The following is a 25,014-nucleotide window of genomic DNA, read 5'->3' on the forward strand; positions in this document are numbered from 1 at the left end:
GTATGTGCATGTGTGTGTGCGCGTATGTGCAGGTTGTGCGTGCATGCACGTGTGTGTGGTTCTATTGATAGTACCATACTATCTAGTAGGCCCTATTACAAATTTGATTCTTATATGAGTTTTAAAAAGATCTATGAAAAGGCCCATGTTGCATCACAAAAATCTCTTTGCTTCCAAAATAAATGGTTTTAAAGCATGTTTTCTTGTAAACAAGCAATATTTATCAATTTTATCATGTGACCTTATTTTGTATTTCATCTTTCTAGCTTAACAAAGTTATGAATCTGTCTTTTATGATGATCAACATCTCCATTGTTGACTAATCTGCCTTTTATGATGACTGACATCTCTTGAATTTTGCATACTGAGCATGGTATATTCTATCTGAATTTCTGTCTTTATAATGAAGCACTATACGTGCAATAAAAATACATGGATTTCATGTTTGGTGGAACTAGCCAACTACAATGTAACTCCCTGATGTGACTCCAGTCTATGCCAGCATGTCTTCTTGGATTTGGTTGATTTTTTTTGCTACTGTCATTGTTGATGTGTGCACATGTTGAAGTTTGCTCTGGGAGAACATCTTGGATGCATCTCATTGTTCGTGTGTGCTTCTTAGGGCGTGTTAGACGTGCTCGACAAACGCTGCCCGGACATATGGACGGAGTTCTGTCAAGAACGTGCCGACTGGCACGTCCCGCCATATTGCACTGCACGGGGACAAAGCGGTCTCAGTGGGACTGCTTTGTCCTGCATGTCAAATGTTGGACACTCCTCCCAGGGAGCCACCTTGTCTATGGGCAGGAGGCGTCCTGTGTGTCAAACATGCCTTTATGGTTTAAATTTTGAATACTGATATATTGCACATTTATCTTGAGATATATTGAGCATTATTGATGTTAGGCGGGGCAATCTTCAAGTTTCTACCAGAAAGTGACTTTCAACATTTCAGTGATATTATGTTTGTCTATGTTATAGAGAAAGAAGGTCGAAAGGCTTCACATTTAGATAGCATACAATCTCAGCAAACACCAGTATATGGATCTGATCAGCCAGGATTTGACAGGATTGATGGCCCCCAACAATACTCTCAGGTAGTACCTCGGTTACTGGTTGAATGTTTTGCCTGTTGGTATTTACAAAAATATTTGAGGCCTCTAGCAAAAGTGTAAATTTGTTGAAGATGCAGTTTAGTACGAGAAGTTTGTGATTATTGTGCTGCTTTTCTTCTTCACATGTAGGAGAAGGCACAACCACAGCAACAATTTGGGTTACCTAGTAGCTCTTATGGGGGAGGTTATCAGCAGCCTTTTGCCACTTCCTATGGAACAAACTATCAGCCGGTGCATCCAAAACAGCAGTTACAAGACTACATTACTCAACCGTTTCAGACACCAGCAACACCTTCTCAAGTCTTCATCCCACAACAGATTCCACAAGTTCAGCAGGTCTGTCCTGTGGTGTTTGCCTGGGACTCATTACTCTGTCTCTCTCTCTCCATGTGCTTATGCTTCATAAATCTTCCAGAGTTTGTTGATCTATCTCCCATCTCACTTTTTTTTTGGTTGGCTAATATCAGATGCATTTTGCTCCAAGTGTGACAGCAGCACCTGCCATGAAGCCATTTACTCCTGCTCCTCCACCTGCAGTGAAAAATGTAGAGCAGTATCAACAACCTACATTGGCTTCCCATCTTTATCCTGTGGGTACTTTTCATTTATTCCAATTCAAATCTTTGTGTCACATTTGTTAGCGAATTGTTTATTGGACCATTAGGCTAATCCTTTTATTGATGCCTGTTGTTGTTCAGGGAAATCAAACTCTTCCCTTCCAACCTGGGATGCCAAGTTACATTCCCCACGGTGCAAATGTATCTCAATCAACTCCTTTCATGCCAAATAATATTCCTAGTCAAATCATGACACCAGCTCCTGCATCCAGGGGTTTTGTGCCAGTGACAAACCCTGGATTTGTTCAAAGGCCTTCTCAACCATCAAGTCCAACCCAAGTAACAGAGGCTCAGCCAACTGCTGCACCTCCAGCTTCAGCTCAGGGTGCACCACCTACTGTTGAGACAGTTGATACTTCTGAAGTGTCTGGTAATCTATCTTCTATTTTCATCATGCAGCTTTAAATCTTTATTTCTTATGAACTATAATGAATATGCCCATTAGATACATTACTAGCAAGCTGGATGGTGCTGAAGTGCTGACATCTCGTATGTGTAAATGAATTACATAAACTACGTAGCTGAATTGGAACTCTAAGCTATATGTGACAAAAATCACCTAAATCATACTTCATTGTTATGTTTTCTTTCTTTAGTATTTTTTCATAAATGCAAACTTTTGGTGGCAAAAATCACCTAAACCATACTACTTCATTGTTATGTTTTCTTTCTTTAGCATTTTTTCATAAATGCAAACTTTTGAAAGAACTTCCTTTCTTTTTTTCTTTTTCTTTTAAATTTTGTCTGCTTCATCACAATATATAGATCTTTCACCTCATTGAATGATGCTCCATATTTTGATGTTGAAGCCTGAAACTGGTCGAGTAGAAGCTAGAGATTGAATAGTACCACTTTGGTAATGTTTATTAATCCACCCATGCATCGTTACCTCCATCTGGCTTCTGGAAATTGTAAAATCATGACATGTACTGAGACTACTAATAGTATGGTAAAAACAAAACTAACCAGAGAAAGAGAGTAGGTGGTCACCTTATTTTGTCTTTTTCTTAAATAAATCCACATTCCTAGTGGTTATATATAAGATTGCATGCTTTCTATGTTCCGGGCATAGTCACAAAAATCGGTTTGGGCTATATCTCCGCAAGGAAAAATCTTGGGAGATTATAGTTTTTCTCAATAAATCTTGGGAAAATCTCTGGATTTAGAAAATAAAATGAAAAAAATTGAAAAAATAAGGAAAAAATAAGGAAAATCTCTTGGTAATCTTTCCTTCTTTTTCCCTTCTTTCCTTCCTTTTCTCCTTTCCTTCTTATTTCCTTCTCCCTTTTTTTCTTTTTTGTTCCTTTTTCACCTGATGCAGGGCCAAAGTAGGTGAGATCTCACCTATATATGAGATAATATTGCGATATTTATAAATTTTTGATGTTTTCAAAATATTGTGATATGTTCCCTTAAAAAATATTTTTGAATTTACAAGGATATTTTCAAAATATCGCCAATAAGCATCTTAATAGCCCTTGCCTCTGTAAAAAAAATGGCATATATACCAAATGAATGTCAAAAATACATTTCTAAATGAAAGCTTAGCTGAAGAAGTATACATAGACCCACTATCTGGCATCAATATTCCTAAGGGAAAAATCATTCGTTTAAATAAGGATTTGTATGGACTTAAGCAAGCCCTAAAGGCTTGGTATGATAAGTTTAGTCAAGTTATGCTTGATTTTGATTTTTAATCTTGTCTTACTGACACAATTATATTTGTTAAGAATTCTGATGCAGGTATCATTATTCTTCTCCTCTACGTAGACAACATGATCATCACTGTAAATGATAAACAAAGAGTTGACAATATTAAAAAGTTTCTCAAAACACACTTTGAAATGAGTGATTTGGGTTTTTAAAAATTCTTTTTTGAATAGAAGTTGCTTATTCTCCTAGAGGCTATTTACTATCTCAATTTAAATTTGCTCTAGATATTGTTGACAGGTCTGGTATCTCAGATGAACGACAGGTTGACACTCCCGAAGTTGTAAATATCAAAATAAAGATTGATGATGGAGAACCACTTGAAAATCTAACACCTTATAGACAACCTGTCGGGTATTAGACAGTGTAGTGTACGTGTTTTGTATTTAAAGTTTGGATCTGGATCCGGATCCAGATCCAAACTACTTTTATGTATCATGTCCACAACATAATGGCATACTTGTAAATAATCCCAACTTATCAGGGTTATTGTGAAGGCTATGTATTAGGGCTTTTGCCTATATATTAATGAAATAGGTCACAATTTCTAATAACGAGAAACCGTGACTCATTGTAGCCTCTCTCTCTTCCTTCTCTTAATTTCTCGTTCGCAGGTTCTGGAGAAAACTTACATGGTATCAGAGCGCGTCTGATCCGAGGGCTGAAATTCTTCTACACAGGTACGTTCATACAAGATCTTCCTTCCTCTCTTTCTTTATTCGGTGTGGCTGCTGGAATACGAGCACGAGCCCAGATCTTCCTTCAATCTGTTCCTCTACTGGAATACGAGCCCCAGGTACTTCTTCCATCTTCAGATCTTCCTTCAATCTATTCCTCTGCTAGAATACGAGCCCCAGGTACTTCTTCCATCTTCAATCTGCTAGTTCCTTTCTGCAACAAATCAACCTGATTACCTTCCCATTTTTCTTCACAAAAAAAAAAAAACAATTTTCACGCTGAATACTCACACCAAAAAATTTGTTCCTCCATCTTCACATCTCTTTACATCAAATTTGATTGCTGAAACTGATTTGGGTCTGGGCCAAATCAGTTTTCACGATATTTTTGTCCATCGAATCAGTTGATTTCTCGAACTGATTTGGATTTGTGCCAAATCAGCTTTTTTGATTTCTTTGCTTTCACGATATCTTTTGGGGTTTTATCGGCTGCTCTAGATTTGTACATCAGATTTGTCTCTCCCCTTTCCATTTGATTTCACAAATTTGGGTTTTATCGGCTGCTCACAGATCTGTACATCAGCGATATTCCTTTTATTTCTGCTTTACTATTGTTGTGTGCAATTTTTATATATTTACAAAAAAAAAGGAAGGAAAAGTCTTAGCTTCTTTTATAAAATCAGATTAGACCTGATAATCCGAGTATCAGTTTTGATAATCAGATTCACACCGAATTCTCATCTCTCTACTGTTTAAAAAAAAGGAGAAATTGCTGCATTTATATACTGATTGCACACGCCAATAATATTCTTTTTCTTGTTCTAAGTCATGGATTCTTCTTCTTCTCAAACTTTTCTCTCATCCAACTTTCTTGGCCAACTCATTTCTGAAAAACTTACCAATTCCAATTTCTTGATCTGGAAGAGACAAATTCTTCCATTCATTAAAAGTCAAGGTCTTTCTGGACATTTAAATGGATCAATTTCAGCCCCTCCAGAATTTATCATACAAGAAACTAAGGATGTAAACGAGGCTGATTTTATACAACGAATACCAAATCCCCAATATGAGAATTGGATGAAGCGTGATCAAGCTGCAGTTGCTTTCCTTATCTCCACTATCTCTCACGATGTATTGGTGGGAATTCCAGATGAGTGCTCAGCAAAAGAATTATGGGACCGGCTAGTGAAGACATATTCTCAGATTTCAGAGGCTAGAATTTCCTTTCTTCAGCATGAATTTCAACTCCTCACTAAGGGTTCCATGTCTGTCATGGAGTACTTGAACAAGGTCAAGAGCATAAGCGATCAACTAGCTGTTGTCGGGTATGAAGTGACAGACAAAGATAAAGTCCGGCAAGCCTTGAATGGATTAGGATCGAAATTCCATGTTCTTTCAACCTCATTGTTATGTCTACCCAGCTTACCATCGTTTGAAGACTTGCAAGCGAAACTACTTCAATATGAGATGACCTTAAAGGGGATGTCACATGACACTGGTGGACATGTTCTTGCTACTAGTGTTTCCTTTAGCCAGGGACGTGGTGATAGTAATTTTGGTGCAGGCAAAAGACGAGGACGAGGTACTCCAGGGGGGGCGTGGGTTACTACCCACCCCGAATACCTCTCCTTATAATCTCAAAAACGTGCCCACCTGTTATCTCTGTAACAAGCGAGGTCACATCAAAGCCAACTGTTGGCACAATCCACAAAACAAGGGAAAGTTCCAGAAAGGTGAGAGCTCGTCAGGACGAAAGGAGAACCCTTGAAAGTTTGGTGGAGATGTGAAAGAACTTCTTTTGGCCACATTGTCTGAACTTGATCTGAAACGCGATGATAAAGGAGTCTGGTACATTGATTCAGGTGCAGCTACTCATGTTACAGGTAATGCGGGTAAATTCTCTACTTTAACTCCTTATTTTGGAAAAAGTAACATCGTCACTGGAGACGGGTCACACCACCCCATCATCCACATTGGAAATGTTTCTATCCCCTTGCCTAAATCCCCACTTCATCTTTCCAATGTTCTTCATGCCCCAAATATTATAAAAAATATTGTTTCCGTTTCTAACCTTGTTGATCATACCAATTCTTTTGTTGAATTTACTTCGTCTTTTGTTTATGTCAAGGATCTACAAACGAAGAAGATGTTCGCTAGAGGGGAACGCCGGGAAAATATGTATGTCTTTCAGGAGGATCCTTCTACTTGTGTTCGACCTACCTTGAAGTCATCTCCTCAATCTATGTCGTCAAAGCATATTCATGTGTTCAATTTGCAATCTTCAAATAAATGTAATAAGCCTGATTTTTGGCATTTGCGTCTTGGTCATTGTGGTCGAGTCTTCGTTGAGCGACTCGTATCTGATGGTCTTATTCCTGAGTCTAGCCTGATTCCTAGACCAGATAATAAAATGTGTTCAAGTTATCAAATGTGTAAGAGTCATGTTCTTCCTTTTCATTCAATAAATGAGAGCGCTTCAAGGCCTTTTGAAATCGTCTGTTCCGATGTATGGGGACCGACTCCTAATACTTCTAATTCTGGTAGCAAATATTATGTTATTTTTATTAATAATTTCTCCCGCTTCACTTGGATATATTTTATGAAGAATAAATCAGAAGTTTTCTCTATTTTTCGTTGTTTTCATGCATTTGTCAAAACTCACTTTTCTTGTAATATTTTACATTTCCAATGTGATGGTGGGGGGGGAATATTTCTCCAGGAATTTTATCAATTACCTCCAAGATAATGGGATAAATCGTAGAGTATCTTGCCCGCATACACCCCAACAGAATGGAGTTGCAGAACGGAAACACCGTCACATTGTGGAAAGTGCTATGAGCATGATGCATAGAAGTCATACTCCTATAGGACTCTGGACAAAGGCCTTTCACTCTGTTGTTTACATTATTAATCGTCTGCCCATGAAGCTTTTAGAAAATAAATTACCTTTTTTCATCCTATTTGGGAAACATCCTGATTATGATGAACTAAAATTTTTTGGCTGCACGTGTTATATGTTCATATTGACTCTTCTCTGCGAAACAAGTTTCAGTTTAAGGCATCCAAGTGTAGATTTGTCGGAAATGCAGATCACCACAAAGGGTACAGGTGTTATGATCCTGACAACAGACGAATTAAGATATCTAGGAATGTAGTTTTTGATGAAAATGATTTTGGAGATGAAGAATATGTTTGTAAAACCCACGTAAAAAAAAAATATATCGGACCCAACCCGGGCCCGTTATCGGCAGGGTTTTAAAGCCCGACACAGAGGGAGGATTTGTTTAAAAACAAATCCTCTCCCCTGTGCGCCGCACCTCATCCGCGCCACTCCATCCCTCAGCAGGATAAGGAAACCCCTTGAGGGTTTCCTTGTTTATCGCCCCTCCCCGAACTCTTTAAGAGCATTGCGGGAGGGGAGGATTGATACACCGCCCTCCCCCTCCTCGTTCCCTACGGGCGACAGCCCCGACCGACACCTCCCCTTGCTCCTTCTCTCGTCTGCCTGCCGACGCCTCCTTCTGCTGGTCTGATCGCCGCCGCCGCTGCGACCACCGCCGGTGACCTCGAAAGGTGTGCCTTTTCCCCCTTCTCCTCCCCCTCTTCTAATCTCCTTCTGTGTCCATCGGAGGACCAACAGGCGGCCTACGAGCCCCTGCCGTCTCCCTCCCTTCCCTGTGGGCTATCGGATGACCGACGGAAGGTCGGTCGTCCCCCTATCCCACCTCCTCTCTCTGTCGTTTCGTCGGGAGGCCGGCAGGAGGCCCATGGCCCCTGCCGTGCCCTCCCTCTTTTCCCTTTCCTTGAGGGCTTGTCGGAGAGGCCGACAGGCGGCGCACGGCCCTGCCGTGCCCTCCCACTTCCTCTGTGCCTACCTGCAGGATGGCAGAGGAGGGGCCGATGGCCCCTGCCAATCATCGGTGCGTCAAGTAGGGGTCGAGGCCCCTGTCGTTGGTTGTTTTTGTCAGGCAAGGGTCGAGGCCCTTGCCATTGGGTGTTTGTCAGGCAGGGCCCAAGGCCCTTGCCATTCATTGCTTTCGTCAGATAGGGGCCGAGGCCCCTGCCGTTTGTTGTTTTGGCAGGCAGGGGTCGTGGCCCCTGCCATTCGCAGCCTTTGTCTCCTTTGGGGTCTTTTACCATAGGGTAGCACCCTCCTGCCTCAGATCATTCTTCCTGCAGGGGGCGAAGTCCCTGCCTCTGTTTGGGTTTCCACGCCTTTGTGGTAGTTCTCCAGCAGGGGGCTTGCCCCAGTTCTGCCTCGACCTTTCCTTTCGACAGGAGGGCATAACTCTTGTCCTGCGATGGCTTGTTAGGCAGGCAGCCCTGTCTCTCTACACCCCTTAGTTGTTCCAGCAGGGGCTGGACGCCTGCCTTGCCCCTCTTGTTTCCTTTATAAAATGCTAACCTTTCTTTTTTACAGCTTGTGCAACACATCACGCTTGCCCCCACATCCTAAGTCGTCGTCACCCACGCTTGGAGACGATCGCTACCTCACAACTCCCTAAGGTAGGGTAAAGTCGCACAAAGGGCAATAAATGAACCTATTTAAGTTGAAATAATTAAGATGCCCATGCTAGACATGCTTAGAGTTATATTGCTTATGCATTGCGTATTTTCTTGTTTGCATGCTCATGGGTCGAGGTACAGTTTCATTCTTCGATCATTATTTTGCATAGTTGCTTATGAGTTTGAGGTGTGGTTTCGTACTTCGTGCAATACCTATGCCCTTGTTTGCTTACATCCATTTTTGCCTGCACGTTTTCTTTGAGTGAGGTACGACTTCATGTCTCGTGTATTACTTATGACCTTATGTGTTTGCCTATCTAAGTGGTCAAGGTATGGTTTTGGTACCTCGTGTGTTACTTATGTGCTTTTCGCTCGATGTGCGGCATTGCAAGTCGACAGTTGCTTGTTGTCATGTTATAATCTACATATGCTCACACTTATGGTAAATATGTACTTACATAAATGTAGTCTTGTGCCTAACCTGATTTCAGTTGTTTTCAAAACACTAGAAGTTGCGCTTGTGCGCTATAGTTCTTTTAAAGAGGATTTCCTTCTGCAAACCCAGTGCTCTTCAAAATGTACAACTTTTTCAAAGTTAAGTTTTAAGTCCTGTCGGATTGCGAAGTCACATTTGGGCACTCCCAGGTCCACACACTTGGGAGAAATATTTTATAACCCCCATTCGAGTTGCGACCCAATTCGAATAACCCCGATCAGGGGCATGAGCCTATGAATGAGTGAGGTTCTGTTAAAGGACCCATTCTTCATTTATCAATCTAGTGTCGCATGTCGATACTAAGATAAATTTTGGATGCAAGATTGATAGTGTTGTGCCTTGTGTGAATGACTTAATGTGGCATTGTGGCTTTTAAGGATGAATCGTGCCAAATGAGCACTCCTATATTCTTTGGATCGTTATGAAGTTGTGTGTTGGGTGTTCCTTTTGAGAAGCCTACGCACCTCCCTTTTTCAGTGTTCCGTACTTTTAGACATGCACGACATGTTAAGTACTTTGTTGATCAGACGAGAGATCTGAGACGACCTTGTATCATGAAATATGCAAAATATTGTTGAAATGAATTCAAGACTTATCTTGTCAAATTGTGTTGTGTTACTTCTTATGCAGATAACATTTGTTGGGGTTTCTTTGGTGAAACCATATCCCTTTTATCGTAGTCGTACTTTTGACAAGTACGTCCATACTTTTTGACAAGTACGTCTTCTTACGTTGCGATGATTGGATGAGTAGGTTGTGGCAACCTTGTTGAGTATAAATAACAAAATGCTGAGATCACCTAAATAAGTGATGATTTCCGCCTTCACCGGCAAGATACTCGAGTTGGGTCGAAAGACCAGAGTATGTAGAATGGGTCTTCAGTTAACTACCCTGATGTACTCATTCGAACCGCTGACTTCTGTCAGGAGAGAGGACGGGAAGGTACAAAAACTTTGATGGACAAGCCATTAATGGCAGTTACGAGCAAAAGACTCGGCTTCCCCAGTCATCGGAGTTAGGGGAAGGGGATTACCATAATTATCTTAGGTGGTAGCTCTCCATGTTCGGGATACATCCATTGTTTATGCTGCTTTGGGGATTTCTCTCTTGGTCACTGACCGTCCCCTTAGGTGCGGACTCAGTCAGCTATCCGGATTATCTTAAAATACATAGCATAATAAACCCCAGATCAGTCTAGGTTGTTTCTAGAGTCGTGCCTTGTGCGTACCCACTTGGCCAGTTAATATCGAAACATAATTTAAATCCGATCACACACTTTGTTGAGTTATGCACGTATGAAAGTTATAGCATGCAACAAGTTTCAATACTTAGGGAATTGTGTGTGTGGTTGATGTAGCATCGTATTTTGCTTGCTTATGCAGTGCTTTGCTTATAATAATTAGCCTACTTATGCCAGTGATATGCTTGTAATAGTTTTAGCATTTTGCTCATGATAGTTACCCCATGAATCTGTTGAAATTAAATTGCTATATAATTGTCTGTCTACTTGACATATTAAATTATTTTGCTTAACTATGTTCTATATAGTCCTTTATGTGCACCTACCAGTTTTTAGTGAAACTGACCCATTTTATGGGCAGGTGATGTATAGGTGATATACTCTGCGATGACACGATGGCGCGATGAGTTCAAGATAGAGCTTTTTCCCTAACGTTTCGCTTCTGAGGACATGTTGGTAAATTTGGTATAAAGTGTATTTCAAAATTTCTCTTTTTATTAAACCTTGAGTTACTAAAACTGTTTTAGTAAACTTCTTCTTGGTTTCAACAAAAAAATTCTAAATCATTGAAATTGCATTTTAAAACCCTTTAATTTCAATAGTTGTGCGGAATTCGGTAAAGGAAAGTTTACGCTGTAATGCGCTCAAGGTCCATCGACTTGTTGTTTTAAAAATATCATTTTCCGTTGAAGTACTATTTAGACTCTGATAATTGTATGAGTTCAAAGATTTCTAAACTATTCTAAAAGTTACAAGTCCTGGATTTTTGGGGCGTTACAATGTTTCTGCTCAAACCAATATGAATACTCTCTTTTATGATCCATGGCTCAGTGCAGAGCTCTTTCCTGCAACCAATAATGAGTGTTCTTCCTCCTGTACTCAAGGAACATCCTGTCAAGATGGATACAGTGGCATACAGGAACTTGAAATAGAACATCTTCTAGAGATTAACAAGTTTGTTGGGCAAGTTTATAGGAGAAGAGAAAGGGACTCACTCTTGACTTCGGATGATATTGAACAAGAAGCGCCTATGTTTGATCCATCCAATGACATTACTTCTTCAATTTCTAATACAGGAGCTATTCCGATCAGGCGATCTGAAAGAGCTCGGTATCCTATTGAAAGGTGGGTCAGTTATGAGAAATTCACCATGAATTTTCAGTTATTTTTGTCATAGATTGAGAAAGAGACCGAGCCTAGACATTTTCATCAAGCCATTAATTCCAAAAAGTGGATTCAAGCCATGAATGAAGAGATGAAAGCTTTGTACCAGTGTCAAACATGGACAGTTGTCTCTCGACCTCCAGATAGAAATGTTGTTGACTCACGATGGGTCTACAAGATCAAATACAAACCGAATGAAAGTGTTGAACGATACAAAGCTCGTTTCATAGCCAAGGGATTCACTCAAGAGTTTGGACAGGACTATGATGAAACCTTTAGTCCAGTTCTGAAAATGGGCACAATTCGCATTGTTTTTTCATTAGCTGTCAATTATGGTTGGAGAATAAGTCAGCTAGATGTAAAGAATGCCTTTCTTCATGGGGATTTAAAGGAAGAAGTATACATGGAACAACCGCCAGGATATACAGAAGTAGATTCAAAGGAATATGTATGCAGATTAAATCGGGCTCTCTATGGACTGAAACAAGCATCTCGATCTTGGTTTGAGAGTTTCTCTCTAGAAATTCAAAGACATGGTTTCTATCGATCGCAATCGGATCACTCCCTCTTTATTCTTCGAGGTAAGGAGTTTACTACCTTCTTGTTGATATATATTGATGATATAATTATTACAGGAAGTAGTGAGAATCATGTTCAAGAAACTAAAGATCTTCTGAGTCAAAGATTCAAAATGAAGGACCTTGGTAACCTTCGGTACTTTCTTGGAGTAGAAGTGGATAATCAAGGAAATAAACTTACTTTGACCCAGCATAAATACACCCTGGATCTGTTAGAAAGGGGTGGAATGAAAGATTGCAAGCCTCTTTTTACTCCTAGTGTGCTTAACCAGAAACTAAGTGTGCAAGACGGAGACTTGTATCATGATTCCACCAAATATCAGAGTCTAGTGGGAATGCTTCAATATCTTACTTTTACCAAGCCCGATATTATATATTCAGTCAATCAAGTTTCTCAATTCATGCATGAGCTAAGGACGGGACACATGGATGCAGTAAAAAGGATACTGAGGTACTTGAAGAGTACTGTTGGAGATGGACTTTTGTACACCAAAAGCAGATCCATGAATACTGCTCATGACATCATTGCTTATTCAGATGCAGACTGGGTCGGAGATCCTGATGATCGAAAGTCAGTTTCAGGGTATGGCATTTTCATTGGTGCCAATCTTGTTTCCTGGACTAGTAGAAAACATAAGGTAGTGGCTAGATCTAGCACAGAAGCAGAATACAGGGCTATGGCTGCTGCTACGACAGAAGTAACATGGACTAGACATTTGTTAACAAAGCTAAAAGAGTCGATTGCTAGTTGTTCTCTCTTTTGTGATAACCAAAGTGCTATTCAAATATCTCTTAATCCCATTCATCACAGTAAGACCAAGCACATTGAGATTGATCATCATTTTATCAGGCAGAAGATTGAAGAAAAAGAGATTGAGCCCCATTATATTAGAAAAGAAGACCAAGTGGCTGATTTGTTTACTAAAGGACTCACAAAGTGTCGTTTTTGGTTTTTAAAGAGCAAGTTGTCCATGATCCAAAATCATGCACAACTTGAGGGAGACTATTAGACAGTATAGTGTACGTGTTTTGTATTTAAAGTTTGGATCCGGATCCGGATCCGGATCCGGATCCAAACTACTTGTATGTACCATGTCCACAACATAATGACATACTTGAAAATAACCCCAACTTATCAGGGTTATTGTGAAGGCTATGTATTAGGGCTTTTACATATATATTAATGAAATAGGTCACGGTTTCTAATAACGAGAAACTGTGACTCATTGTAGCCTCTCTCTCTTCCTTCTCTTAATTTCTCGTTCGCAGGTTCTAGAGAAAACTTACATCGGGGCACTGTCTTATCTCTCCATTACAAGACCTGACATTGCGCATGTCGTTCACACAACAAGTCAATTTCAACATGCTCCTACCACTGTCCATATGGGAGTTGTTTTACGCATTATTAGATATAGTAAAACTTCTATTTTTCGAGGACTTTTCTTGTCTGCTTCTTTCTTCTTAGATTTAACTGCTTATACTGATGTAGATTGGGGAGGTGATCCCAATGATCAACTCTCAACTACTGACTTCTGTGTGTTTTTAGGGGAATCATTGGTTTCTTGAAGGTGCAAGAAGCAACAAAAAGTCTCTCTTTCGTCAATTGAAGCCGAGTACAGAGCAATGACTACAACTACCATGGATGTAGTCTGGCTAAGGCGATTGCTTCACAACATGGGTGTTAGGAGTACAGGAGCATCATGGCTGTGCTGAGACAACAAAAGTTCTATTTACATTGTCAGCAACCGGACATTCTATGAATGGACTAATCATATTGAGATGAATTGTCACTACGTACGAGAGAAATTTCTACACGGCACCATTGATCTTCTATATGTCTTCTCTGAATATCAACTGGCAGACTTCTTTACGAAAACTCTCGCTACTTCTCGATTTCACTTTCTCTTGGACAAACTGTCGGTTGTTCAACCCTAAGTTTTAGGGGAGTGTTAAATAATGTAACATAATATCATATGTAATCTTATAGTTTTAGTTTAGTTATGTAGTTTAGTTAGGATTAGGTTAGTTTCTTTGTTTAGTTAGGTTTTCTTTACTTTTTAGTTGTTTTTTGGACATAATGGGACTTTATGCTTTTTTGACCAAAGTCAAAAAGTATAAAGTGAGAGAGTCGTTGGACCCTCAACGACTCTATTTAGAGTCGTTGGGAGCCCAATGACTCCCTCCTTCCGTCTCCCCTTTGTATTATAAATATGGGGTATTCCCTCCTTGTAAATCAAGCTTTTGAAGGGTGTTTTACCCATTCAATAAATATATATTTTTTCCTCTATTTTGTATACCCTTTTTCGAGTATTGTTCTATGAACCCTTGTGGTTCTTGTGTGTGATTCTTTTTTTGGTATTTTGGTTGAAGCTATTTGAAGCTTCGTTTGGTTATGATTCAAGAACTCATCTTCTTACACTTATTTGAGATTTTCTATTGCTTATTGGTTGTTGCTTTATAGGACATTATATTTTTCAATTATATAATTAGTTTTTCAGTTATGTAATCAGTTTCTTAGTTACTTTTATATGTTAATCTCATATTTTTTAGTACTTATTTGAGATTTTTCTATTTCTTATTGGTTATTACTTCATCAATAAAACATTTCTTTATTTATTTGTATTTTTAGATATTTTTTCATAATTTTTTAAAAGTTTTCAAAAAAAGTTTTTGAGGCTTACGCTTTATACCTCACCTTAGTTTTTTGGTGGAGCGCCTCACTACCCCTCAACGTTTTTCACAACATTGCCTACAACTAACTATTGAGACTTTGGGCTATCTTGACATGTACTCAACAAAATGGTTCATGCATGTTTGTTGCCATGGGCGGCAGGATCAAGTTGGTATAAATAAAATGATTTGTTCCATATGCTCCATGATGGTTTATGCATGTTGTTGCCAAGGGCAGCAGGATCAAGTTGGTATGAATAAAATGATCCCTTCCTAGTTTTAGTTCTATTTCTATTAATTTCTATTAGAGGAGCCCTTTTTACCATTTTGTACAAATAGGCTATACTATTCTATAAACATGGTATTAGAGCACCTCTAATCCTTATTTGTTCATTAGTTATTAGTTTTGAGTTCATCATTGTGGATATGTGTGTGTATGTGTCAAGGTTACCAGACTAAGAAGCAGAAACGAGAAGTGATGCATTTTAGAATGTATAGGAAGTGGGAAGTGAGGAATAAAAAAAAAGAAATATAAGAATTGAATGGCAATCAATGTAATATCGTGTATTTTTCACACAATCATTTTGAGATTTTTCGAACATTTGGCTAAGTATAGAAGAAAATCGGTAGAATCTCGAGTTTAGACCGATGTTCTTTGAGTTTGGGTTAGGCGCAGGTCTCATCGACAAGGTCGAGATGGGGCCAATCAAAGGTGATAAAAAGTTTTATTTTCAACCTATAAATTCAAGCAAAATTCGGGTTATTTTCGGACGAATTTCATAGGCAAAATTCGAGTTATATATTGTTGGATGCGTCTCGAAATTTTGAGCATAACGATATTTTACTTTTTTGAATTCGGGTTACGGTTGGCCCAAAAACTCATTTTTTCAAAAAAGGATTGCCTCGATGGGCCGGGTCCGATTTTGGATTGGACTGGATCCAATGTATTTGATCCAAATTAATATGGATCTGGACTCTATCCAAGACCCATATTAATCTAGATTTGATCCAGCCCAGGATCTATTTGGGGTTTGGATATGGATTTGAATCCAGATCCAAAACCCATATCTAATGAAAATACAGCTTTAAATTCACTTTTATATTTAAATTAAAGTTAATTTAGAGTTAAAAAGACTCCTAAAGGGATAAGGTACCCTCTAAAAGTTTCTAGGTATTTAATTATTAATAAATAATTATTAATTAATTTCGAAATTTAATTTTGAGGGTTGTTTAGGACTCCTTGATAGTCTTTATACATGTCTAAGAAGGCTAAAGAAGGTTTGAGAAATTTTAATTGAATTAGGAAAGAAGCTTTGAAAAGTCAACTTTAGAGTTTTAAAAATCTTGGAAACAGAAAGTTCAAATCGGAGATTAACCTCCAGCCCTCTCTAGAAGGGCTGGATGGATAAGAGGGGGTGTCACCCTCCCTTTTCACCTATTTATAGCTCAAAAAGAGAGAGAGAGAGAGAGAGAGAGAGACAAAAAGAAGGAACAAGAGAGAAGAGAGAGAAAGAGTGAGAAAGAGAGAGGAAGGACAAAGAAGAAGGCTTCTTCTCCAAACAACCCATCCGTTTTTAGTTTTCATTCAATCTACGGTTAAGGTAAAAGTCTTTCTCTTATTTCGAATGAGAAAAAGAGCATGAATTTGTACTCTATGCAAGATTTTAGTGAAGATCCATTGGAAAAGAGTACAACAACAACAACAACAACAACAACTACGCCTTCATCCCAAAACAATTGGGGTCAGCGATATGAACCAAAAAAGAAATTCATTTTGGGTCTTCCACATGAATCCTTTTCCTCCAATCATTTCTATCCAACGCCATGTCCTCGGTGAGGTTCAAAGCATTCATATCCTTTCCTATCATCTCCATCCAAGTCTTCCTAGGCCTACCCCGACCTCTTTTAACTAATATATTTTCCCATTTCTCCAACCTTCTAACTGGAGCATCATTAGGCCTTCGCCGAATATGTCCAAACCACCGTAAACGATTCTCTCGCATCTTATTTTCAATGGGTGCAACACCTACCTTCTTACGTATCTCTTCGTTCCGAATCTTATCTTTTATTGTATTTCCACACATCCATCTAAGCATCCGCATCTCAGCTACACTCATTTTTTGAATATGATGTCTCTTGGCAGCCCAACATTCCGTACCATATAGTAAAGCGGGTCTAATAGTCGTCCTATAAAACTTTCCCTTCAACCGCAATGGCATTCTACGATCGCACAGCACTCCAGTAGCACTTTTCCATTTCATCCACCCAACCTTTATCCTATGATTTACATCTCCATCAATTTCTCCATACTTTTGAATGATGGATCCCAAATATTTGAAATAATCATTCACCGGTATATCTTGCTCACCAAGTTTCACTACACTCCCATCACTACTTCGTTGCTTACTAAACCGACATTCCATATATTCAGTCTTACTCTTACTCAACTTAAAACCTCTAGCTTCCAATGTCTGTCTCCATAATTCTAACTTAGCATTAACCCCAGCTCTAGACTCATCAATCAAAACAATATCATCAGCAAACAACATACACCACGGTACATTTTCTTGAATTGATCTCGTAAGCTCATCCATCACTATCGCAAATAGGAAAGGGCTTAAACCAGATCCTTGATGTAACCCAACCGTTATCGGAAAATTGGTTGTCACCCCTCCACAAGTGCGGACATTGGTTACTACTCCTTCATACATATCTTTAATTATACTAATGTACTTGAGAGAAACACCTTTCTTCATCATTGTCCACCAGAGAACGTCCCTAGGTACTCTATCGTATGTCTTCTCTAAATCAATAAAAACCATATGCAAATCTTTGTTCCTCTCTCTATATCTTTCAATAAGTTGTCTAAGAAGATGTATAGCTTCCATAGTTGATCTTCCAGGCATAAAACCAAATTGATTCTCCGATATCATGACAACCTTCCTCAACCTAGACTCAATCACCCTCTCCCAAAGTTTCATAGTATGACTCATGAGTTTTATACCACGATAGTTTGTGCAATCTTGTATATCACCCTTATTCTTATATAAAGGCACCAAAGTACTCTTCCTCCACTCATTAGGCATCTTATTTGTTCGCCAAATCAAGTTAAAAAGATTTGTCAACCATTCTAAACCTTTCTCTCCCAAGCATTTCCAAGCCTCGATAGGTATACCATCTGGGCCAACTGCCCTTCTTGATTTCATTTTCTTCAAAGCCTCTGCAATTTCTTTCTTTTGAATCTTGCGCATGAAGTCACGATTTATCTCATGAAAAGGAATGGAGAAGTCTCCAAGATCTTGAGCATGACTATCATTAAATAGCTTATCAAAATAATCTTTCCATCTCTCCTTAATCTCCTCATCTTTGACTAAAACCCTTTGCGTTTCATCTTTGATACATCTAACCATACCCAAATCCTTCGATTTCCTATCTCTCATCTTTGCAAGCCTATAAATATCCTTCTCGCCTTCTTTGGTATCCAACTTGTCATAAACCTCCTTATATACCTTAGCCCTCGCGTTTCGAACAACTTTTTTAGCTTCCTTCTTTGCTATCATATACTTCTCCAAATTCTCATTATCACGACTCTTACTTAGATTTCTATAACACTCTCTTTTAACCTTAATAGCTAATTTGACATCCTCGTTCCACCATGATGTATCCTTACCTAGTGGTGCACCGCCTTTAGACTCACCCAATACCTCCTTAGCTACTTTTCTCATACCACCCGCTATCTTATTCCACATTGATTCTGAATCCTCCTCGAGACACCAATCAACTTCCTTAACTACCTGCTCTACAAACATTCCTTGTTTAGCTCCTTTCAGTGCCCACCACTTAATTCTAGGATCTATCCTATGTCTATCCCTTTTGCGGCATTGTCTAATTCTAAGATCTAAAATTAAGACTCTATGTTGTGTAGCTACACTTTCTCCTGGTATAACCTTACAATCGATGCAACAACCCCTATCTCTCTTTCTAAGTAGGAAAAAATCTATCTGACTCGTATTAACCCCACTTTTAAATGTTACTAGGTGAGACTCCCTCTATTATGCATGGATTGGTATTAACGACTTTTCTTTTTTGGCAGTGTTATTAAAAACGCGCCTCAAGGCACAAAAAGCGCGCCTCGCCTCAAGGCGAGGGGCTTTATGCCTTGAGGCGCAAGGGTAAAGCGCAAAACCCCCGAGGCGTGCGCCTCATAGGCCTTGAGGCGTGCACCTCATAGGCCTTGAGGCGCACACCTCGAGGCGAGGCGTGCCTCAGGAAGAGGTGTATACGCCTCAATGCATTTGGTCAAATGAGGGTCAAAACCCTCATTTGACCAAAAGTTAGGGCTTAAATAAACCGCCCCGACTCTAATGAGGGTGAAAACCCTCATTTTTTTCTTACGCCTCTTTCTGTCTGGTTTTTTTTCTCACAACAGTCACACTCTCTCGGCTCTCACAGCGTTGTCTCTCTTGTGGTGGAGCCTCAAAACAGGTACGCTCTCTCTCATCTCTAGTTTTTTTTTCTTTCTCTCTCATTTTTTCTCACACAACCTCGTTTTTTCTTCTCACGCAGCCTTTCTCTCATTTTTTTCTCACACGTAGTCTCCTTCTCTCTCATTTTTTTAACACGCCTGTGTAACTGTGCATGTGTGTGTGTAACATTTATATCTAAAGTTGTACATAAGAAGGAATGGAGTCTCACTGTTATGCTCGGTTTTAATGCAGATCACTTGTTTAAATGGATTTGTCAGACCTTATAAGTATACAAAAAGAATGTAGCACATCCCAAATTACCTTGTCTACCCCATGCTATAAGTTGCCTTAAGTTTTAAATATTTAAGATGAACACCCCATCTTTTCAAGGGCAAATTTCTCCAGAAACTATGGGTACTATAGACCACGTAAAGTTGATGAGGTCCATAGCTTAATTTGTACTGATAAGTTCGAAAACCAACGTCGTGTATTTTTTGGAGCACAGATTGGTTATATCATCCTCAAGGATCAGTGAATTCTGGTGTTGAGCTGAATTTGAAACAACGTACACATACTGCCAATGAATTTACAATGTCCCCATTGACCGCTCTGGCATCAACCCAGGAAGAATCAATTTAATCACCAAGTTAGTCTTTATCAGCTGGTAATGGCAAGACGTTCTAATGTGTTTAAGATACAACTCACCTTAACAAAATTCCTTGCATCGAAAAAGTGAAATCAGAAAGGCCATTTGCAAATGTCCTCAGATACCTGAAAATCCCGTTAATAAAAGTTGATGTACCCTATCCAGGCCAATTGGGTAGACTGTTGTTATACCTGTTTGCAAACCCAGTGTAGGGAATGCTAGAAACTTACTGGAGGTAATTGCTACAACTTGAGGGGCTTAAGTCCACCCATACAACACACAAAGCTCCGGTTGAGTGCTACCGGAAGAATTTCAATGATGACCAAAAACATGAAAGACACATTTGGGTATAATATCTGAGATTAGAGAACTTAGCGATTTTGAAATGATATTCACACAATTGATCACAAATATATTTACACAAACACCACATCTACTTCACTGTCTTGATCATCTAAGTAATCGAACTTTCTTGAAGTACAACCAACAGCAGTTTTGCATCAACAAGAATACACGACCCTGACCCTTTCCCTTTACCTACTCAGGGTCTAAAGAAACAACAAAAATAAAAAAGAAAGAATTAGTAAACTTGGACAAAAAAACAGCAGTTGTTGCTTCATCAATAAAGCATTTCTTATTTATTTATAATTTTAGATAATTTTTATAGTTTTTTTTAAGTTTTAATAAAAAAAATTTTTTGAGGCTTACGCTTTGCGCCTCGAGGCTTACGCCTCGCCTCAAATTTTGGCGGAGTGCCTCGCTACGCCTCAACGCTTTTCACAACACTGATTTTCGGGGTTTGTTTTGAAAAAAATTACATATTTTATTTTATTTTATATATATATATATTTATTTATTTATTTATTTATTTATTATGTGTCACAGATCCATGGAGCTGGACCGATCTTCCATGTATTTAACTTGCACAGATCTGGTCCAGATCTAGTGTTCTAAGGTTTTGAAAAAGGAAAATATAATGCGATCTACCTGTAGTTAGAAAATTTGTGTATGCATGCTTATTGTTCTGTTCTTGATTAATGCTCATGTTTGAACAACATATATTGTTGCATGTTCCATGTTAAGTATGTTTTTTGCTTTCCTTCAATAAATAAAAATAAACTATGTGAGCTTCAATTGTATTTTGTCTCTTCTTCAGTGTTTGGTCCGTATTGGCTTACTCACTGTGCATGATTTATTGGGGCGTAACCTCATCAACCAACTCGATGGTGCATCAATAGTTATTTTGAGTCCTATTTCCAAAAAATTCATCTGTTTTTGCATATTCTTATGTACTAGTGAAAAACTGGTGCATATCATATGAACTCATTGTTGTTGCTGTAGCTTCAATAAGTGATCAAGTTTCAGGTTCAGGTCCTCCATATTTAGAGCATCTTCTATTATAAGAAACTCTGAGTGGACATGTAAACATCATTGCGAAATTTGCGATTATAAGAAATGTTGAGTGGACATGTGAACATTTCCAAATTTGAATTTACTTGTTGGACTTACTAAGCACAACCTTTTTTGACTAAGTATCTAAAGTTATCCTTCCAATTTGCTCCATGAGCAAAGCCCTCAAGTCAAAACAGTTACTTTTGTGCATGAGCAAAGCCTGTCGATTTGTGAGTTATTTATTTGTGAGAAAATTGGTCATGGTAGGAGCTAGTAAACCCTATTTACTTTGATGAGGAAGCTAATGTTATCCTTGCAATTATGGTGCTACTCCAGGCTACAAATTGGATGAACTGTATCATAAAAAAATGCTAAATTTCACATCTATGATCTACCCTCTGTAGCTTACATTGTGTTATGGGCTCTTAATCATAGGCATAGGATCTCTGCAATCCTGTTCACTTTTAAAAATCATTTAGTATGTTGAGTACTGGGCTGTCTTTTGCTATTCACTTTTCTATTATTTGAGTTAGGCATTTATGGGGTATATTCCCAATGGTGGTCTCGTACATGTTTTGCATTGCCTTTTATGTGATTTCTTTGTGCTTTCTACTTTATTTGTTATATTGAGTAAATTTCACAGGGTAGTAGAGGATCTACATGCATGATTCATTCATGTGCTGCTATGCAGTTTGCAAGCTTATATTCAGGGTTGGAGCCGAACCCCAGCCGATTGGGTTGACTGGGTGTAGAGGATCTTTAACAAAAAAAAAGGGGGGAACATTTTACAAGAAAATTTATTTTGTTTCATTATGATATGTAATTGGGGCACCAGCCGACCCACTGTCGGCTGGGTTGCTGGCTGAGTCAGTCCCAGCCAATTGGGTTGGCCGGGCAGGCCTAGTAACCACGGGCCCAACCAGTCGGCTGCACAAGTGCTGGCCTGGTAGCACCTGCCAAGCCCAGTTTCCATTTAGTTCTTAATATATATATATAACCAGATTGTGCATGCTAAATGGACTGACTTAGGCATAAAAAGAAAATTCTGTTTCGTACACACTACTATTTTGTTTTACCTATGCTTAAGTTCTAAATGTTCAAGTGTATGTATGCGTCGCGTGTTGGTGGCATAAGTGCTTAAAACATTATATGTTTTGTCATGATTGTTGACATATGACCAGAATGCATGTATTTACAAGTTAGGCATACATATTCCTGCTTGCATAATCCTGTATCATGAATTGCTACATGACTTAGGGTCATGCACAACACCACATATGTGCAGAATGTTTATGGTATAAACATAGGCATGTGCAGGTTTGAATGAGATGCATGAAACAAACATGTGCATATAAAATGTGTTTCTAAGCCTATGTTCATATGCATATGAATTTTTCACATGCTTAGATTTGATATAACATGCTTGATCAATATATTAATGTAAGTCTGCTTTCATGTGCATACATGAAATTGATATGTTTTTGCATGTACATAATTGCATGAGTGTTCACATGTTTTAATTGAGATGGTTCGTGAATGAAAGTATGTATTTGGCGTGATTGTGTGAACACATGCATATGAATATCGAACACATGCATATGAATGTTTTAGTTTTTGCACATCTCTAATTGGCAGGAATGAATGTGCATTGAAAAAGCATGTGAAATGAATGCATAAGTTGCATGTTCTTTATGATTTTTGCATATGGATGCTTCGATGATTAAAAGTGAATCATCGTAGGTCATGAGAGCCTTGAGCATGCCTTGCTCATTGTTTTAGTTGTTTCTATGCATCGCAAAAATCAAACTTAATATTATTGTTCTAATTGCACTGTTCTATGTTGCCACTGACTGTGGTTCGGTGAAGAGCTTCGCATGTTGATTTACGAACCTATGTTATTAATTTTTTATGTTGAATTGCAAATTAAAGAAGATGAATTAATAACAAGATAAAAGAAAAGAAAAGAACAATGTAATCTAAACTTCCTCGATGTCCCTTCTATAGTATGAGAATCCTGAACATTATGGTTTTGGGGAATCGTGAGGATTCTAAGACTCTGTGTGTGTTGTTGTGCCTCTGAACTCGATATGGAGGTTCACCTCCCGGCCACGATTTTAGAGAGATTCTGCCACTTTGCCTGGGGGTGGTGTATAGACACAACTATTGTTTTGGTATACCAAGAAAAATGTCATTAGTGAATATTGATTTCCATAATGTCTTGACATTAGATGTTGATTTCTAATGTTCTGATGGATGGTGTTGATTCCTGATATCGATCGAGAGCTGAATGTGGAACCCAATAATAAAATACAATTTTTGTTAAGCTACAACTGGGGACATTGGAAGCAAGAGGTTTTAAGTTGAGTAAGAGTAAGACAGAATACATGGAATGTCGATTTAGTAAGCAACGAAATAGAGATGGGAGTGTAGTGAAGCTTGGTGAGCAAGAAATACCGGTGGATGATTCTTTTAAATATTTGGGATCTATCATTCAAAAGTATGGAGAAATTGATGGAGATGTAAATCATAGGATAAAGGTTGGGTGGATAAAATGGAAGAGTGCAACTGGAGTGTTGTGCGATCGTAGAATGCCATTGCGGTTGAAGGGAAAGTTTTATAGGACGACTATTAGGCCCGCTTTACTATATGGTACGGAATGTTGGGCTGCCAAGAGACATCATATTCAAAAAATGAGTGTAGCTGAGATGCGTATGCTGAGATGGATGTGTGGAAATACAATAAAGATAAGATTCGGAACGAGGAGATACGTAAGAAGGTAGGCGTTGCACCCATTGAAAATAAGATGAGAGAGAATCGTTTACGGTGGTTTGGACATATTCGACGAAGGCCTAATGATGCTCCAGTTAGAAGGATGGAGAAATGGGAAAATATATTAGTTAAAAGAGGTCGGGGTAGGCCTAGGAAAACATGGATGGAGGTGATAGGAAAGGATATGAATGCTTTGAACCTCACCGAGGACATGGCATTGGATAGAAATGAATGGAGGAGAAGGATTCATGTGGAAGACCCAGAATGATTTTCTTTGTTGGTTCATATCGCCGACCCCAATTGTTTTGGGATGAAGGCGTAGTTGTTGTTGTTGTTTGTTGTTGTTGTACAACTGGGGACCTAACTTGACATCGAGAATTTTTACCCGTTTTTTAGTATTTGTGGACCACAGTAATAAAAAGAGGAACTAAAGTTGTGTGCATTTAATAGGAACATGCACATAAAAGAAAACTTTGATAAAAGATAATAATGTATTCATACATGTGCATTGAAATCATGTATATTTCTGTTATGCATTAGATCATGCATATTTACTTGTTCCCTTGTGCTAAATTAATAATTGCATGTTAAATATTTTCTATTGCTTAATTGATGTTCTCTATTGTTTAATAATTGTTCTCTCTTGCTTAACAATTGTTCCCTAATGCATGAATGATTAATTGGATTATGAATTTGTCATAGTTGCATCATTCTAAAATGTTGAATGATTCTTATTTATGTTCTTTTTACTTATTTGTTTCATTAGAGGGACCTGTACGCAGAATCTTTGGATTCTGATAACCCTACTTTTGTGTTTTTACAGTCTTTGAAGTCCAGTGAACGAACTTGCTTTTACGAACAACTACGATGACTATGCGACTACTTGACAGACTTTTCTTGAGACAACGTGACTCTATGCTTTTGCTTTATTTATATTCTTTTGCACATATCTTCATACTATATGATTT

The 25,014-nt window shown here is 38.6% G+C and overlaps 1 protein-coding gene across 1 annotated transcript in view; it reads left to right on the forward strand.

The window, feature by feature from the left end:
• The window catches only part of LOC149829441 (protein transport protein SEC31 homolog B-like), a 134,782-nt gene that overhangs the window by 96,223 nt on the left and 13,545 nt on the right, over positions 1–25,014 (forward strand). Inside the window, exons 10-14 of the mRNA XM_090016188.1 lie at positions 623–812; positions 907–1,097; positions 1,245–1,451; positions 1,583–1,705; positions 1,814–2,102. Coding sequence (XP_089872314.1) covers positions 623–812; positions 907–1,097; positions 1,245–1,451; positions 1,583–1,705; positions 1,814–2,102 — 1,000 coding nt within the window. The remainder of the gene's footprint in view (positions 1–622; positions 813–906; positions 1,098–1,244; positions 1,452–1,582; positions 1,706–1,813; positions 2,103–25,014) is intronic.

Source organism: Nuphar pumila, chromosome 8 (genome assembly GCF_984573655.1).
Source record: "Nuphar pumila chromosome 8, dmNupPumi1.hap1.1, whole genome shotgun sequence".
Classification (NCBI taxonomy): Eukaryota; Viridiplantae; Streptophyta; class Magnoliopsida; order Nymphaeales; family Nymphaeaceae; genus Nuphar; species Nuphar pumila.